At 33.5% G+C, this 14803-nt stretch overlaps 5 protein-coding genes across 10 annotated transcripts in view; 3 read left to right on the top strand and 2 right to left on the bottom strand.

The window, feature by feature from the left end:
- The window catches only part of LOC128396387 (trafficking protein particle complex subunit 13-like), a 110715-nt gene extending 105462 nt beyond the window's left edge, over window positions 1-5253 (top strand). The window contains exons 2-7 of one of the 2 annotated variants that reach the window (XM_053356956.1): window positions 3564-3647; window positions 3749-4112; window positions 4178-4295; window positions 4376-4708; window positions 4781-4881; window positions 4940-5253. In XM_053356956.1, the coding sequence (XP_053212931.1) occupies window positions 3605-3647; window positions 3749-4112; window positions 4178-4295; window positions 4376-4708; window positions 4781-4881; window positions 4940-5192 (1212 nt within the window). In that variant the 5' untranslated portion in view covers window positions 3564-3604 and the 3' untranslated portion in view covers window positions 5193-5253. Of the gene's footprint in view, window positions 1-3487; window positions 3648-3748; window positions 4113-4177; window positions 4296-4375; window positions 4709-4780; window positions 4882-4939 lie in introns of those variants that run through there. The other variant, XM_053356955.1, reaches the window with a different exon arrangement.
- LOC128396557 (uncharacterized) lies at window positions 180-3523 on the bottom strand. The gene is made up of 3 exons (XM_053357159.1): window positions 3474-3523; window positions 3323-3432; window positions 180-1883 (listed from the first exon to the last, which is right to left on the bottom strand). The coding sequence occupies exons 1-3, from the start codon at window positions 3521-3523 to the stop codon at window positions 439-441; spliced, it is 1605 nt and encodes a 534-aa protein (XP_053213134.1). The 3' UTR covers window positions 180-438.
- Window positions 5245-7722, bottom strand: LOC128396392 (uncharacterized). 4 transcript variants are annotated; one of them, XM_053356964.1, is made up of 5 exons: window positions 7570-7722; window positions 6800-7275; window positions 6338-6688; window positions 6172-6183; window positions 5245-6084 (listed from the first exon to the last, which is right to left on the bottom strand). In XM_053356964.1, exons 2-5 carry the CDS (start codon window positions 7020-7022, stop codon window positions 5702-5704), a joined length of 969 nt encoding a protein of 322 aa, XP_053212939.1. In that variant the 5' UTR covers window positions 7023-7275; window positions 7570-7722; the 3' UTR covers window positions 5245-5701. The 4 variants fall into 4 exon arrangements, with proteins under 4 accessions (XP_053212939.1, XP_053212940.1, XP_053212938.1 ...); XM_053356965.1 differs by having other exon boundaries at window positions 6800-7332; window positions 7570-7693; XM_053356963.1 differs by lacking the exon at window positions 7570-7722 and having other exon boundaries at window positions 6800-7487.
- A 1143-nt stretch (window positions 7723-8865) lies between these two features.
- On the top strand, window positions 8866-9932 carry LOC128396399 (calcium release-activated calcium channel protein 1-like). The gene has a single exon (XM_053356976.1). It carries the CDS (start codon window positions 9156-9158, stop codon window positions 9819-9821), a length of 666 nt encoding a protein of 221 aa, XP_053212951.1. The 5' UTR covers window positions 8866-9155; the 3' UTR covers window positions 9822-9932.
- Window positions 9933-10804: 872 nt separating this feature from the next.
- LOC128396415 (VPS35 endosomal protein-sorting factor-like) lies at window positions 10805-14301 on the top strand. 2 transcript variants are annotated; one of them, XM_053356991.1, is made up of 3 exons: window positions 10805-10963; window positions 11043-13525; window positions 13588-14301. In XM_053356991.1, exons 2-3 carry the CDS (start codon window positions 11048-11050, stop codon window positions 14107-14109), a joined length of 3000 nt encoding a protein of 999 aa, XP_053212966.1. In that variant the 5' UTR covers window positions 10805-10963; window positions 11043-11047; the 3' UTR covers window positions 14110-14301. The 2 variants fall into 2 exon arrangements, with proteins under 2 accessions (XP_053212966.1, XP_053212967.1); XM_053356992.1 differs by having other exon boundaries at window positions 10809-10963; window positions 11046-13525.
- Window positions 14302-14803: the final 502 nt, after the last annotated feature.

Raw genomic sequence — 14803 nt, 5'->3', positions numbered from 1 at the left:
ACCATTGTATCTTTTACTCCTACTCATCTTCACCTCCCTCAATGTGAGGCTCCTCCTTGGCCTATAATGTCATCATGATGATCTTTTCACCAATAATCATATCAAATAGAATCGATTTGAGCTCATTCATTGTTATTTGTATTCGTTTTCAATGAAATTAGAGAGACATTTGATTTCGCATTCATTTTCTTTATTCATTTTGTTTATATTGCAAATTTGTATTGCGCTAATAAATTAATTATGATTAAGATGAGATTTCATGATTTTACTTGAGAGTTTAAGTTTCTCATGATAGATTTTTGATATTTGATGTTTTTATTGTTTCCAATGTAAGTTGTTGTATCTCAAAAAGTTCAGTGTCATTTGAATTTACTATGATTTGTAAGATTGAAAGAGTTGATCAATTAAATTGAATACATAAGATTAATTACTACAAATTTACGAGTTAGAACATTTTCCCTCCCTGAGGGCAGTCGATGGCGGACTTGATCGCCAACCATTGGTTTCTAATGAGGTCAAATCAATGGCGGTTTTTGATGATACATCATTTAAACGAGATCCTAATGATTCTTTAAATATCCGATTTGGACTAACGGGTCTTCGAAGTAGAGAAGCCGCCGCTGCAGCGACTGCAGCAGCCGAGGGTTGAGGACACTGAGTACATCCTGGAGGACAAGGTGACATCAATCCAGGAACTGATGGAATTGTAAAGGGATGATGAGAGCCAAGAAGAAAATGATAAGCATGTGAATTACTTGCAAGTGTTGAACAATTGGAAGATGAATTATTCTGATTTCCAGATCCGTTGTTTACTCCTGGAGGACACAAAAAGTCTCGATTGTAGATACTATTTATAAGCGCTGAACCGATCGGTCGACCCGGACAAAGAGCTGCACTGCTCAGTAATGAGCCGTTGCCGTTTCCCGACTCAACGCTTGAACTAATGGCAGAACCAAGGTAACCATTGGGATGAATGAAATTCAAACTTGTGTGAATCGGTGTGAAAGCTGATTTAATTTGACCATTTAACAGAGAAGATGGAACATTAGAGTTGGAAACACTTAGCGAGTCTCCATTTGTCCCATTTCCGGTTATCATCGCAGCAGCAGCTGCTGCGACTGCCGCTCGGTGCTTATAAGCCTCTGAAGAGATTAACTGAGCTGATCTGTTGCCTGTGTGGAGCATCATTGCATCATTAAGGGAAATGAAATGTTCGATTGCTTTCGAAACATCACCATTACAACCCTGTAGAACTAACTCAAGAATGGTACGTTTCTGTTCGGGAAAAAGTCGACTCAACATTTCGATTGCAGTGAATCGACCAGGACGAAAATCGTTGGGACAATTTTGTGACAGTTGATTGAGATAATCAACATCTTTACCGGGATCAATAGATGAAACGGAAGAAGTTGATGACGTAGAGGATGAGGATGATCCAGAAGACGCTGTCGAAGATGACATCATCCCATTACTTGAAGCTATTGTTGTAATGGGAGCTGTTAATGAGCTGCGTTTAGCTGATTTAGAGCTTAGATCACGACAGTTACCTGAATGGGGATTGAGAGATGCAGATAAATGGAATGATGAGGATGAAGATGAAGATAAAGATAAAGATAAGGATGATGCAGATGACAAAGAGACCATTGTGGGTGTGGTTGTTGATGCTAAAGATGAAGCCAACGAATTGGCTGCTGATGTTACTAATGAAGCCGACGAAACAATTGTCGGTGTTATTGTTGGTGTCGAGTTAATTGTACAATTGTCCTTGTGATCTTCAGATGAGGACCCGATATCTAAACGTATCAAATCAGATTTCGAATCGTAATAATCACGAGATGAGATTGATTGATTTCCATTAGTCGTCTTATCAGACTGATTAAACTCTAAATGATCAAGTGAAAGTTGAAAAAAAGACAAATCAAGTTAATCAGTCAATTAAATGAGTTTAAAAAGTATTTATGAAACACAAGTCAATCAACAATTAACATCCATTAAATTTAATAATCTTCTAAAATTAATATTCATCATAATAAAATTGGATACATGAACAATTAAATTAATTAACTGACGCGCCTTCAAACCATTTCACATTAATAGTAATTAATTGCGATTTCAATGAAAAGTGAATGTAAACAAATTAAATTGCATAATCAACACAAAACTGTAATCATTTAATTGTTAACAACCTTCCGGCTAATTGGATGAACATACAAGTGAAAAGATTATGAAAAAAAGTCAGTTAATTGTAATAAGATAATGATGATGATTATGGTCAGTTGTTGAGATTATTTGATTTAGTTAATCAATGAACAATTTAATCAATTTTGAGCTTATTATCCGAATGAAAAGAAAATAAAGAAAACAAAGAAAACAAAGAACAAGGTAAACTTGATTCGCAATTAATTACAATTATAAGATCAGGTTAATGATTAACAATTTGTGAATTACAACTGATTAACTTTCACTAATCAACTAGCAAAGTTTTCACTCAATATTGAAACAAGGTGATAAAAAGAAACAAAAACAATGGCAAGAAATGAGATGATGATTAAATCGCGATTGAAGTGATCAATTAAGGAAAAAAAGATTAACTTAATTATGAGGTCAAAACGAAATTAAATCAATAATTGATACACTTTCAATCTTCATGGAACAGGTAAGACAAGGTAATGTTTCTTTTCGTCTTAATAAGATTTTCTTCTTTTTTTAATTCTCATTGATTTAACTTGTTGATTTTTTAATTTTTCTTATTGTTTTTTAATCATTTTCATGTTTGTATTTTCATTTCTGATCTGCTACTTAATTTTAATTTGATTAAAAAGCTTCTAGCATTTGATAGACTCGAAATAATCAACTTATTAACTTTCGAATCAGTTTAAATTAAATCTTCCCACTCAAACAGGTAATCATCATTAACTTTGTTACGATACTTTTTTGTTGTTTCGACAGTTTTAATTGTTGCTCTTGGACTGAATTGAGTTAATCGCAGTTAATCAAGTGGTAATATTAATAACCGGTTATCGTGATAAAATTAAATTGTTTGTTTACATTCAATTTACCGTCAATTAAGAAAAACATGGGTCAAGATGAAGGGAATTTCGTTCTGATCGTTTCTCTTAACTAATATCTTATATTCTGATGGATTAAATTAGTTAATTCAACTGTATCAAAAGAAATGATAACTAATTTTCTTGATTAGAATAATTATCAATAAACTATTGCAATAAGAACGATCTTAGCCTGACAACTTTTTCAACAATTAGCAAATTCAAGCAAAGTTTCAATCGTTATGAATTTAGTATTAAAAATGATCAATTTTTACCTTTCATTTGTTGATCTGAATTATTGTCCATTGGGCTGTTGTTTTGAAAAGTTTGACTTGTTTCCGAATCATTTGAAGCATCTTTCATGATCTCGTCATGATTAACTCGCCTTTCGCATTTTGAATGACATGACAACCAGTTTCTCCCAACATATGATTTGGATTCACTTTCTGGTTTGTTTTTGGTTCTTCACTAATCATTTCTCCTCATTAATTGTTGGTTAATTCATTAGAAAAATTCGTTAGAAATAATTTAATCAGAGTTCATCTTTCAACCTGACAATGAATATTATGGAAAATAGAACTGACCTGATCTCCATCAAAGGTAAAAACGGATTCGTTTTCTTGTTTATTTGCATTTCAATCAATTGATTTTTTGTTTTCATCTTTCTAATCCTTGTGTTTGACTTTTTGTTTTGACCATAGTGAACCGAGTTATCAATCGCGATGTGAGAACAGATCATTTCATGAGGCCAGATGAATTCGAAAGACTTTTATTACTAGAAGATGATTTTGAAAGCGAATGTATTGGAAAACAATTTGTCGATAAATGGAGACGATTACCCAAGAACTTATCACAAATTTATCTCGGTGAAACATTTTGTTTCTCAGTCATGGCGATAAATGATTCAGTCGCTGAGCCGGTTAAGGATGTCAATGTTAAAATCGATCTGCAATTTGCCAACGATCGAATGATTAACATCGGGCTATTGCAAAGTCCAATTTTAGACGGGAAACAATCGATTGATGAGATAAAAAGTTACGAAATCAAGGATTTGGGTTCTCATGTGTGAGTTGATAATCGGCCGATTTTAGTGGCTTTGATTAATCAATTTAATCGCTTGTTATCCTTAGGTTGATCTTTTCCATTTCTTATCAAACTGATGGGCAGGAAATTCATTCGTTTAGAAAGTATTTCAAATTCCAGGTTGAGAAACCATTAGATGTGAAAACCAAATTCTACAATGCAGAGGTGATTAATTGTTCTAATCATTGGATGACAGTTGATTGTTTCAATCAAATCTCTTTCTCTCTTTCTTTCTTCTCATTTAGAGTGATGAGGTTTATTTGGAAGCGATTCTACAGAACCAAACAATTTTACCGATTTGCTTGGAACGAGTCACTTTAGAACCTTCTCAATATTTCAATGTGAAAGAAATGAACAAAGTGATTGTCGATGGGGAAGAGCAATGGGTCTTTGGGAAGGTCAATCGGTTCAATCCTATGGAGAGCCGACAATATTTATTCTGCTTAACACCGAAACCCGAAGTCAAATCGGACCTAAAACTTTTGAGATCAGTTACAGTGATCGGCAAATTAGACATCGTTTGGACTTCTGGGATCGCTGTTCCAGGTCATCTTCAGACATCACCTCTTGAGCGAATGGTTCGTCGTCCAGAGCTAATAATTGTTTCTTCTTCATATTGATCACAATTAACTTGTTCTTTCTTAATTTAGGCCCCGAACTTTGTCGACATTCGGTTAACCATTGAAGAAATTCCTAGTCAAATTGAATTACGACATAAATTCAATATAACATTTAGAATCACAAATTATTGGTAAATTGTAATTATTGATCAAATTTCCACAAATTGATTCATTTTTTGTCTTTTTCAGTGATGTCGACATCGAACCTGCTCTTTTATTTGATAACAAGGATGATAAACAAGCGATTCTATGGTTGGGCGTCTCTGGACAATTGCTCGATAGAATTTCACCTTTTCAATGCTACGATTTTACTCTAACTGCTTATCCAATTGACACTGGTCTTCAGGCGATTCCAAAAGTAAAGATCAACGATATTCTCTCAAAAAACATCTACGAGTTTGAAGATATGGCTTATGTTTTTGTCAATGATCCCCAATTGTAAAAGTGGTTCTTAACCTCCATTTTTCATAAATTAGTTTTGATAAAATTAACGATTGTTTTTATGTTTCATTTTCGTTATTTATTTTAAGATGAGTTTACCTAACATTCCGTTTTAAACATATTGAAATGAATATTTTGATGGAATTTGTCATTAACTAAATGGAAAAGTATGTCCAGGGCAAAATCAGATCTCTACAGTCGAAAATGAAGTGACGAAGAAATTTAGATAAGAAATGGATGATAAAAAGGAGAAAACATGCAATGTATAAATAAAAAGGAAGATGAAAAAGAAATGAATATGAAAGATTGAGAGAAAAAAAGAGAGCAAAAAGTGGTTGGGAATGGCGATCGCCGATGTGACCAATGATCATCCCCGAATAAATTGTTAGGATGAGATTTCTACCTTCCATGGATCCTTTTCAGGGCAATTGATATAATGAGATTAAACTTCCCTGGTGTGGTTAAAAAAGTTCTTTCAACAAAGAACAAAGTCAATAAATGTAAGACGAATCACGAAAGTTCGAAGGTAGATTGTGTATCCATCGGGCTCACGTCAAAGCTGCCCGGGGGAATTGGAAAGGTTGATGATGAACCTGCTAAAAAGCGATAAGTTTGATCTTGCATCGAAACCAGTGCATTGAGAAAAGCCTTTTCGCGACGTTCTTGACGTTCGTTATCTTCTTTGCGACGAGCTGCTTCTTGATGGAAACGTTCTTTTTCTAATCTAATCCAGTCCCTCATGATATCCATCTCTTTGGTTAAATGCACAAACATGCGGTCGATGAGAATAACTGCTTGTGATGAATCGTATTCTGAGCTATAATCCTGAGCTTGATATCCACTGTATGTAGCATTAGATCCTGATCGAGATCTAAGAGCTGGTTGTCCCATATCTGGAATGAAAGAGAGAAATCAAAATATTACCAAGTTGTATAAAATTTAACAATCAAGACAAATCATATACGAAAAGAAATAATTACCATCAGTTTCATCTGAAGAAGATGAACAATAACCAGCCAATGATGGAAGCATGTTGATAAAACAAAACAAAATGGAAAATTAAACATTAATTGATCTTTGAATATTTGGTAAGTGGCTTTTAGTATTCGACAATTAAGAAATTCGATAAGGCAAAAGGATACTAACATTGATCACCATCAACCTGCCCATAAGCTCCTTCATTTCCATTCAAAGTTTGTGAGGGAGACATTGCATACGAGAAAACTTCTTCATTGTCAGTACCACTATTTTCACCATCCCCATTGGCTCCCATTCCACTGTCATTAGTTTCATCCGCCATATTGGAATCAGATGGATCGAAGTGATATTCTTCTTCATAATCATTTAATGCTGCTTTCACATCTTCTGTGTCTTTGGCTTGGTAAATTTTGTCAAGAGCATCGAAAAAAACACACTTCTTTTTACGCTCTGGAGTTGGATTTTTGAGTATTCGGCGGTATTCGGCAATCATATTAAACACCTTAATTCTAACTTGATCTGCGAATATCAAAAGAGAAATAGATTTTTATGAGTAAAAACAATGATTGGTGGAGTTCAGGGGCAAAGAGGCAATGTGATTCGCTAACTAAGAATATAAGCAAGACAAACCTGGAGTTCGTTCCCAACCATGATCTCTTATTCGTTCAGCAATTTTCTCCCACACTTGGCGGGTTCTTTTGGAATTGGTGAATTGTCTTTGTACCATATCTTGTCCCCATAATGACAACAAAATACGAGTTTCATGAAGAGACCAACTCGCGCCTCTTTCTATTGATGGTTTACTGGGTTGACTGTCATTCAAATCATAATTGGATGAATGTGCTTTAGACATGGTAATCTCCTGATGATTGTTTTGATGGTAATCCTAAAAAAATGAGATGAAATGGCAACAAAATAATCACAATGTTTAAGTAGATGGTTAAAAATAAAAATGGTTGCACCAAAAGGGCATGGACCAGAGGCCGGGAAGAAATGTGGTCAACACCAATGTCACAAAAAAACCGAAAGAAATTAAATTAATACTGGTTAACCACTTGTTATTAACAAGCGAAGCACGTTGGTTGCTTTGATTGTTAATTTTCCATCTATTGAAGGTGAGACAAAGAAAAATAATCAAAAGAGAGGGAAGAGAGTTAACTCAACTGAAACAGAACAAAGAAAAGAGAGAAGAAGACGAAAGAGGGAAGAAAAGAAAGAAAAGAAAGAAAAGAGAAAAGCGAGTAGAAAAGAAAGAGAAAAAGAAAGAGGAGAGAGAAGAGTAAGAAAGAGTAAGAGAGAAAGTGAAGAATTGAATTGATCAATTAGTCATTAATTTAATAACAAAAATTAAAAATACAAACGGAAAACGTTCAAGGTTAATCAAGTTCATGGATTCTTACCTTGGCTAATCAAACACGCCTGGTGACGGTTGCTAAAGACAATTAATTAACAAATGAGCTTAATTGTAGTTAAAATAAAATAAACAGAACATCAACTCCATAGGAATTTAGTGCCATCTATTGTTCGAATTGTTTTCTTCCAATGTGAATAACAAAAGAAAGAGAAGAGAAAGAAAAGTTACTTTTCTCTCTTTTGTTGATAGAAAATCAAGATGAAAGTTGTTTTCTTTTCGCAATTTGATTGGTTGTTAAAAGAAATTGAGGTCAATTATCTTTTACATTTTCTCTTAAATGACATTAATTGGAAAACCTGAAATTCTAATTTATCCCAATGATTATTTTCTGTCTATGGCCAAGCAAATATTCCAATTCAATTCCATCTTCCTCATCTTTTCTTCTTCTTCTTCTTCTTCTCCTTCATCATTATTCTTCTCCTTCTCCTCTCTCTCTCTCTCTCTCTCTCTCTCCTTTTCTTCCTCGACTTTGTCTTCCCTAATGTTCATCTCCATTTTGGTTTTATTTCTGTTAATTATTTAACGGAAAAAGATTAACTGGAAGTAGTTCTTTCAAAATGGTCGCTCATCTATTGTTACTATTAACTGATCATTTCCATTAACAAAATGTTCCAATGAGATTCTCATTGTTTCGCAACGAGACTTGATTAACCTCTTTGTTGATGATCATTAATTTATTGATTATTTTGCTGAAACAAAGATGCGTTTGCCTCACAATTATCATCACCATTACTCTGATTTACCATTGACTTTAAATTGATTGATTAATCAATAATTGGATGAGTTTCTTTTCCAATTAACAATTAACATCCAATTGGAACCAAACAAATCTCAACATTTTCTTTTCTTTTCTTTCATTTTGTTCATTTTAATTTCGCTCATTCTGCCTTCGGGTTGATCCTTGAATTAATAATGAAAATTGTATTCAATCTTTAGTTCAATTAACTAATTGAATTAACCAACAATTAACATCAATTATCTTGAATTATAATCAATAAACTAACAAATTAAGTTATTGATTGTAAATTATGATCAATGCAGTTGAGGTGAAAAAGGTCATAATTACAATTTAATATATTGAGTATGAGAAAAAGATTATCTTAGTTAATTAGTTTCCTTGATTGATGTTGATTAAATTGTTGTGATAATCTTTTCAACTGTAGCAATTTAACCAGAATTATCTGAATCCGCGTAAACTGGTTATAAACATTGGAAGATAATTAATTGCGACAAGAAAGAGCTTAATTGGTGTAATTAAAATTAGAATCCATGTTTCCGTTGATCAATTAAATTTTCCACTAGTAAACATATGCTAGTGTGAGAGAGAAATGAGAGAATATAAAAAAGTTGTAATTTCCTTGTTAATTGTTGGTTAGTAAACACAAAAAGCAGCGAGAGAAACAATTATTCCTACAATTGCAATTGACAATTAAAAACATCATTACCAATGGATCCTAATTGTGAAACGTTGGTGTTCATGTTAACCAGAAATTGAAACTTTTAACCAAATGGAAACACTAACAATCAACTAATTGATTGTTTGTGATCATCAAATTTACTCGATTGTCCATCATGATTAATTCTAAGGAAGAATCAAACATTACCAATGGTAATTATCTCTCATGTCGGCGACTTCATCTCTCTCGAGCCAAACTCAAGGCTTCGTCTCGAACCTCAGCACTTTTGTCGGGATTCGCGATGGTCGCGATGGTCGAAGTTTCTCTCAATCCGGACTCTCGAAATCCGATTCCCGTTCCCTTGTTGATTTCATTCGTACTTTGTACTACTCTTCTCGTCTCCGTTCATATGTTGGCTCTCATGATATCAACTTGTATTCTGCCAAACATCGAATCAGATTGTGAACAATTAAGTGAACTCAGAGAATCACAACCAACATTGAAAATTCATTCAAGGACATTAATTGATTCGCCTCATGATACATTATCTCATTACATTGAGATCGCTTGGCTTTTCTCAACAGTTTTCGGTGTTTTCTTGTTCCTCATTGAAATCGCTTTTCTTTGTTGGGTCAAGTTCTGGGACATCGGTGTTAATCAAGGAGGAAGCGGGAAAAAAGCGGCCTTTGCCTCGACCATTTTGTTGATTCCCGTTTTCGTTGTATTCATCGCATTTGCTGTTCACTTTTATCGTAAATTAGTTAATTATAAATATGAAAGATCAGCTAAGAATCTTGAAGAATTGGTCACAATGGTAACGAATTTACAAGAACCAGTTTAATTGTTGCAATTTGTTAATCAATTGTTACTACTCTTTCAAGTGAAACAGCAATTAAACTAGTGTTCAAATTTTTGTTTTTACTTCAACAATTAAACACAATTAATCAGTAAAGTATTTGACTTGCTATTTATTTCCTTTCCTTTTACATTAATCATCAATACGACTAATTGTTGAGGACAATTTAATCAAATGATTCCAGTAATCAAATTAATAAACTTGTCTTTTCTAAACAATTTATCATTTCTCGGTTAATTGGAAATCAAAAATTAAAACAACAACTAATCAAACAATAGAAAACAATCAAATTGAATGTGAGCTTAATTAACCCAATAAAATAAATTGTTCAAGTTGTTTCTATCAACTCAGTGTTTTTAGTTATTTACTTGATGTTGAGACTAATTAATAATCATGTTTTTAATTGTCTCTTATTAATCTTTGGAAAACAACAATCAAAATGTGAGAGACATTATTGTAATTGAAATATGATTTGGTGATAGTTAACATTAAGATGATTAACTGAAAACAATTAAGTCGACAACTAGAAAGTTAAATTTGCTGAAATTAATTTTAATTACCAAGATCAATGGCCTAATGGTTTAATAATCAACCAAAAGAAAAGAAGATAATTACAATCTTAATGACTTTAAAAAGAAACTTTTATCTAATTGTTAATCACTCAAATAGATTCAATTCAAACGAGATTGAGAATTAAATTATTTCAAGAATTAAACCTTAAATTTACTATTGGCTGATAATTAGATGATGAATAAAAGAATGGAAAGAGTAATAACAATTAATTCTCAAGGTTACAAACTTTCCAAATTGTAATTCGATTAACATTTTGAAAATTAAATTTCCATTGAAAAGAAATACAAGAAGCGACATCTGGTTTTCTTTTTCTCAACTATTTTCTTTTCTTTTGCTCAAAGAAAAAGCGACATCTGTTGCTAGGAGAATGAAAGATTGTCAGCTGATTGAGAAGCAGATCTTTGGATTCCAAAGTTTGGAAGATCTTCTCTTGCAAATGGATTTGATATTTTGGGTTCTCATGAAATTGTTCAGTTTTGTTCTTGACGACAACTTGTTGTTTTCATAATCATTTCTGGTGATTTGACTCTTCCTTTGTAGCTTCAAGTTATCAGGTGAGTCAGATCTACAATTTTTATCTCGATTCATTAGAATTTTATTTTTCTTTCTTCTTTCGGCATTGCTTTGATTTAGAAGAGATGATAAATTGGCAACCACGACACGTAACTGGAGATGGATATCGAAGAAGAAATTTACTCCCTCAAGAGGTAACCGATCATCCTTTAAAACCGATCACTGTCACAATCAAGGAAAGATCTGGATCTAAATCAAGTGCCAATGGACTTAATCGGACTTCCACCAGTGAGACTAACAAAGTAAAGGCGAGAACTTCATGGGGCGGTGTTGATCCTTTATCAGCTGCTCTACAAGATTTTGACATAACCACCCATCAATCAGCTGTGCAATCAAATTCATTAGTCTCAGATGGAATAGCAGGAAAAGGAAAGGAGAAGCTTCGAGATGATGAGTTTGTGGATGATAGTTTTGAAAGTTGGTCTACGATCAGAGTGGCCATTCTCAAAGAATATACTACATCTGAGAAATTGTCGATTAAAACTTCTTTTCTAAATGGAGGCGATTCTTCAGGTGTTACTGTTACCAGTTTGAGGAATCTTCAAAGTACTTCGTTGGCAGAAAAAGTTAAACATCGGCTTCAACAATTAGATGATTTCGATGACGATTCGGTGAAAGAGATGCTGAATTTAAGTCAAGCTGAATATGTTCATCGAATAGAAGATCTAAGTGTTGCTCTACGTTCGTCCTGGGAATCTGATCAAAGAGTTAAAGCTCTGAAAATCGCTATTCAATGTGCCAAATTGTTGGTCGATGTCAGTGTATTGCAATTTTATCCAAGCAAATTTGTTCTCATCACCGACATGCTGGATAGTTTCGGTAATTTAGTTTACAAAAGGATTCATTGTAAAGCGGAAACACCTTCGGAATTGGAATCTGCTCGAGAAACTTGTCGCAATTGGTTTTACAAGATCGCATCGATTCGTGAACTAGTACCAAGATTATACGTCGAAACGGCTATTTTGAAAACTCTAAGTTTCATCGTTGATCCTAAAATCGTTTACTCAGAAAACTGTAAAGCTCTTTATCGTTTGACAGCGATGGCAAGAGGAGTCGGCGATCCTTTGGTTTCTTGTTATGCTCGCGCTTATATTTGTCGTGTAATTATGAGAATCACACCAATGGAAAAGAAAATAATCCGTCAGAACTTAACTGAATTTCTGATGATTTCTGACCAGTTATCGTCTAACTTTGTCTTAGCGACTGTTAAAGCTCAGAAAATAAGCTTTGCAACTTACCTTACACTTTTCACTCCTGCCTTAAATTGGATCTTGCAATGCATCACATTCAAAGCATCTGACAGTTTGTTGGAAGAAATTCTGGAAGAGTTTTCTGACAATTTAAAACTAAAAGGAAATCATCCCATCAATGGATTGTTATTGAATTCGATACTTGTAACTTTCAATTCGCGATTTATCATCGAAAGAGCCAAAAGGATAGTTGATTTGATAAAAGACTGTTTAACCAATAACGAAGAGAAAGGCTTCCCAGGATACTTGTTACTCAAAAATCTTGGCTGTTCATTCGTTGACGGAGGATCGACTTGGCTCACAGTTGAAAAATCTCACAAATTATTATTGATGAACGAAGTTTGGAAAAAAGTCGCAAAATTAAAATCCTCTCATCACATCGCATGTGCCGAAGTTTGGATGGATTTTGTTGTCAATTATCTTGGAGTGTTTGAAGTAAACGTACTTCTAAAAGATATCGTTAAGCACATGCAACCAGATCGAGCTTATGAAAATCATTATGATCAATTAATTTCCATTGTGAAAAAAGTCACTCAACTTCCAACACTCGACAATTTCACTTCATTTTTTGCGATGGATAGTTTTATACCCTTTTTGGATATGTTACAAAAAGAATCCATAAAAGTCGAAGCTTGTCAAATAATCGTCAAATGTTACTTACAAAAGGTCAAGAACTCAAATTCCGCCATTTTAAATGCTTCTCTGGACGACGAAGATGATTTATGGACAATATCTGATCCCGTTACAATCAATTCGTTGACCTACTTGTGCAAAACTATCCATGATTCTGTAAATGCATTAACTCTCGACGATGATCGTAGAGAAATTTCAATTTTAATAATTGATTTTCTCAGTTTGGTTTCCTTCCATAGAGATTTTCAAGGTTATCTCAATTTTCTTGTCGAGTCTCGATCCAACTATCAACATTTAGAAGCTGTGGTTGCTTTTCTCGTTAATTGTGTCAATCGTCTCATAATGGAAACTCGAGCAATCGTTAAGGGCCAGCACACGAAGAAAACAACAGCCTTTGTCCGAGCTTGTTTAGCCTATTCTTTCATTACTATTCCATCTCTTGATGATTCCAACATTCGTTTGCAATTATATCTAAATTGTGCTCAAATTGCTTTGGTTAATTGTTGTTTACCACAAACGGACGCCTTTCTAAAAGCAGCAATAGATTTGATTCCATCTGCCAACATGAAAATTGAACTGCCCGATGGTCAAGTGAGATTAACGGAACCATTGATAGTATCTTATGTTGCGAACATGCTTTCATTTTTAATTGTTGTTCCGGTGAGTCAAATCAATTTATACTCAATATCAAATCTAATGTTCTATGTTCACTTATTATTTAGGATAACCCAGAAAAAGAATCTTTATTTTTATTCCGTCAACTATTCCAAGTGATTAAAAGCATGGAATTTCATAGCAACTTGGATTCGAAACCTGCAATTTACCTCAACATGTTAGACTACTTATTCTCTATGGCTCAAGAAAATTACTCTTATCATATTGATAAAGTTGATTCTAATGATACTTTGTATGGAAATGATCCACTTTTCCTTGATCACATCAATCAATTAGGTGAACAAATTATCGAAGAGATTTTCATTTACATAAAGGATCTTGGTAAAAGACAATTGGCAAAAAGACAATCAAACGTTTCATTTGATTGTTTCTATCGTTTAATTATGAATGGTGACACTAAAAAAGTTGGAAAATTAGCTTTCAATTTTTGGCAATTAGGACTGAAAGAGAATCTACTTGACAGCAAATCTCTGACCAAAGGAATCAATTTCGTTATTAAAATGTCAAAATGTTACAATGATCCTGATCTTTTAATCTTATCTCAAAAAATGGCTTCTTTGGTACATTAACAAGCTGAGAACTCACGCCCTAATTAAATTAATCAACTACCGATGGAAATCACGAATTATTACTTTTGATATAGTCATTTTTTATTTCAAATGTTGATAAAAGAATCAATAATAATTTATATTATTCATAATGTAAACATTTGGTATATTTTGTTTTTCGAAAATAAAAAAAGACAAGTTATACATTCGTTACCCATTGTGGGTCATCATGTTAATTGGTGATCAACAAGTGGTCATCACATAATCTTTGGTCTAGCCAATCAATCTGCTTTCGTTGGCTTTTCTTTCGCTGGCATTATACTCAGTTCATCTTTATAAGCTTTTCTGATGAACCCAAACAGAACAACATGGACCATGATTACAGAAATACAAGTAGCATAGATGAGAGGAAGAATTTGTTTGGCAAGGAAAAAGAACCGATCGGTAAAGTGATCAAAGCCAAACTGTAGACAATTAAGTCGTGGAATGCACTGGAACTCATGGCGATTAAAGATGAGAAATGAGATACGATCACAGAGAAAGAATTAAATTAAAAGTGACAATTAAATGAAAACAAAGACAAACTGAAAACAACCTTCACTTTACAAAAGTATCGAATTACTAAAAAACCACCAGATGGCCCAACAGAAAATGCGCCAAATCTTTTGTTCAAATTGATTTGTTTCCAATTAAGAAAAAGCTTTAATTGCAAGAT

Source organism: Panonychus citri, unplaced genomic scaffold (assembly GCF_014898815.1).
Source record: "Panonychus citri isolate SS breed McGregor unplaced genomic scaffold, ASM1489881v1 Contig00144, whole genome shotgun sequence".
NCBI classification, from domain to species: domain Eukaryota; kingdom Metazoa; phylum Arthropoda; class Arachnida; order Trombidiformes; family Tetranychidae; genus Panonychus; species Panonychus citri.
This window is presented reverse-complemented; position numbering and strand designations above follow the sequence as displayed.

What these genes read in the sequence shown, in the direction of transcription:
- LOC128396557 (XM_053357159.1), bottom strand. Translation starts at nt 3,523, where the DNA reads ATGATTAGTGAAGAACCAAAAACAAACCAGAAAGTGAATCCAAATCAT. An exon ending in AAAGTGAATCCAAATCATAT is followed by an intron (nt 3,433 to 3,473) that starts GTTGGGAGAAAC and finishes AAAATGCGAAAG; the next exon opens with GCGAGTTAATCATGACGAGA. An exon ending in TTCAGATCAACAAATGAAAG is followed by an intron (nt 1,884 to 3,322) that starts GTAAAAATTGAT and finishes TTGATCATTTAG; the next exon opens with AGTTTAATCAGTCTGATAAG.
- LOC128396392 (XM_053356964.1), bottom strand. Translation starts at nt 7,022, where the DNA reads ATGTCTAAAGCACATTCATCCAATTATGATTTGAATGACAGTCAACCC. An exon ending in TGGTTGGGAACGAACTCCAG is followed by an intron (nt 6,689 to 6,799) that starts GTTTGTCTTGCT and finishes TGATATTCGCAG; the next exon opens with ATCAAGTTAGAATTAAGGTG.
- LOC128396399 (XM_053356976.1), top strand. Translation starts at nt 9,156, where the DNA reads ATGATTAATTCTAAGGAAGAATCAAACATTACCAATGGTAATTATCTC.
- LOC128396415 (XM_053356991.1), top strand. Translation starts at nt 11,048, where the DNA reads ATGATAAATTGGCAACCACGACACGTAACTGGAGATGGATATCGAAGA. An exon ending in CATTTTTAATTGTTGTTCCG is followed by an intron (nt 13,526 to 13,587) that starts GTGAGTCAAATC and finishes CTTATTATTTAG; the next exon opens with GATAACCCAGAAAAAGAATC.